A 2,347-nucleotide genomic window follows, 5' to 3' on the forward strand; every position below is an offset into this window, starting at 1 on the left:
GCAGAGGGAGAAGAGCTCTCCCCGGCTGCCCCGCAGACAGCTGGATCCAACCAGAAACAACCGACTCACTCTGCTCCCTGCGTCTGACAGCGACAGCCTGAGGACCTCGGGGTACAAAGCCCTGAACTAACGATTCTGCCTGACGGGAGCAATGGCTGAGCTGTTACAGGTGACAAAGCACCGAGTTCCCTCTCGAGGGCTCCTCCGGCATGGAGAAGCTCGGAGCTTGCGACAGACCATTGCTTTGCTGGGTCCCAACATGTCTCCAGAGCTCGTATCTCCCCTGCTCCACCTTGCCAGCGCGATTCGCACCCTCCAGGCAGAGAGGGCAGCGCTTTACACCACACGAAGGGGCTGCGCTAGCCTGCTCTGGCCAAGCACAGCATTCTGCCCCAAGGTCCAGCCTGAACCTCCTGCCCAGCCCAGAGGAGCGTCGCCCGCACGCTCCCAAGGCTGCTGAGGAGCCGAAGAGGAGTCACCGCTTGCCTGAGGACCGCAGAGGAGCTTCCTTACCATTCTGAACTCCTATGGTAGTAATAGCCCTCTATAGACGCTGCTGACTTCTGGAAGCAGATGTAATAGAAACCAGCAAAGGAAGCACCGCTGATGTCTTTGATAGTGTGATCTGGGACTAGGAACTGCTCCTGCACGCAGAACACAGGCTGTATGTTAAAATGATGGTCAAATACAGCCCCCACCCCCCCAATCCGCCCTCCCCGCTGAATACTGGCACCCGTTAACACGGAGGCACTGCTGAGTGCTCCCTGCTCTCGCAGCAGCCCAGAGAACAGGGACCAGCGTGTTCTTTCACCACCTGACACTGGAGGCACCTCGCAGGGAAGTGGACACTGAAAACAGCACCAGTTTCACCAGCGCCCAAGATCAGTTTCAGTTTGATAGCTGCCCCCTGCAAACCAGGAGCCAACTCTAAAACAGGGAGTCAGAGCTGCCTAAGAGGAGGCTCCGGGGAGACCTGACTGCAGCCCTTCGATACTTACAGGGGGCTTACGAGAAAGACGGAGACAATTTACCAGGCCCTGCAGCAACAGGACGAGGGGTAAGTTTTAAAGTACAAGATATTCCTTAGATATCAGGAATAATTGTTGACACTGAGGGTGGTGAGACCCTGGCCCAGGTTACCCCGAGAGGTGGGAGCAGCCAAATCCCTGGCACCATCCCAGGTCAGGTTGGCCCTTGGGGCTCTGAGCCCCCTGCTCTGGGTGCAGATGTCCCTGCTCCCTGCAGGCGGTGGGACTGGGTGAGCTTGAGAGGTCCCTTCACCCCGAACCAGTCTGTGATTTCCTTCCACTGGAGCTGCACAAGGCTCAGGTAAAGGGGAATTAGTCCAGCTGAAGAGAGGCCAGTCTGCACCAAACAGGGCCTGGAGCCACCAGCCCTCTCACCCTCTGCAGCAGCACCAAGCAAGTTGTGTTTTTAGCCATGGCAGCAGCCCTGCAGGACGCAATCAGCTGGCTAGACACTGGAATGTGCACGTGCGGTGGGTAGCGAGGCTGGGAGGGTGAGATCTTCCATTAAAGTCAAAAGGCTTTCAGGCCCCACAAGCCTGCGAGTCGCTTGCAAGCAGCTCATCAGAGGAGGAGACACGAGGCATTTACCTTCCATCTCATGAAGACATAGTCCCCATTTTTCAGATCCTCGTAATCAAAGTCATCAGAGTTAAATGTTTTTGCATACTGGTAAAATGCCTGGAACTTCCCCTGAAACAAAAGGGAAAAGACAAAACCCAGGATGTTTATTCCAGGAGTAGAGCTCCCTAGTGCCAGCTGCTGTTCAGGAGGGAAAAGGTATTTTGACAGAAACACAGCAAAAGGGCTGAGACGCGGGTACTAAAAGCCCTGCCTCTCCCCTTCTCCATTTCACAACGAGTCTTCAAAACAAGGAGCGTGTTGTAGGAGTGCTCAGGAGATGGGGATTGCTCCTGCGCCTGCTCCCTTCCAACCCTGGGGCCAGCAAGACACTCCCTGCTCACGGATCATTGCTGAAGGACCTTTAGTCGCAAAGATCCCCGTTGGGGAAGAAGAGAGATGCCCACGAAGGAGGTTTCCAGGCCTTTCTGCCACCTCTTGTGTGGGCACACACTGCGCCTCACCTCCAGACCAGCTGCTCAGCCAGGACCCCCATCTGCCCCCAGATGTCCTTACCCAGTGTTTACGATCCACATCTTCATCAGCGTCCCATTTGCGCGTTAGGAAAGGGTGTTTTTTACTGATTATTTCACCTTCAAAGAACGTGGTGAGGGTTGGGTACTCCTAGGAGGGAGAGAGAGGAACGAGAGAGGGCAGAAGATCGGTCACCTGGGAACTTAAATGCAGCCAGAGATGCACAA

General features: G+C 55.4%; 1 protein-coding gene across 1 annotated transcript in view; it reads right to left on the reverse strand.

The window, feature by feature from the left end:
- GID4 (GID complex subunit 4) overlaps window positions 1–2,347 on the reverse strand; it is a 4,021-nt gene that overhangs the window by 949 nt on the left and 725 nt on the right. Inside the window, exons 2-4 of the mRNA XM_010138568.1 lie at window positions 2,163–2,270; window positions 1,617–1,718; window positions 514–644 (exon numbers count right to left, since the gene is read on the reverse strand). Of these exons, the coding sequence (XP_010136870.1) occupies window positions 514–644; window positions 1,617–1,718; window positions 2,163–2,270 (341 nt within the window). The remainder of the gene's footprint in view (window positions 1–513; window positions 645–1,616; window positions 1,719–2,162; window positions 2,271–2,347) is intronic.

Source organism: Buceros rhinoceros, unplaced genomic scaffold (assembly GCF_000710305.1).
Source record: "Buceros rhinoceros silvestris isolate BGI_N320 unplaced genomic scaffold, ASM71030v1 scaffold24576, whole genome shotgun sequence".
In the NCBI taxonomy this organism is placed as follows: Eukaryota; Metazoa; Chordata; class Aves; order Bucerotiformes; family Bucerotidae; genus Buceros; species Buceros rhinoceros.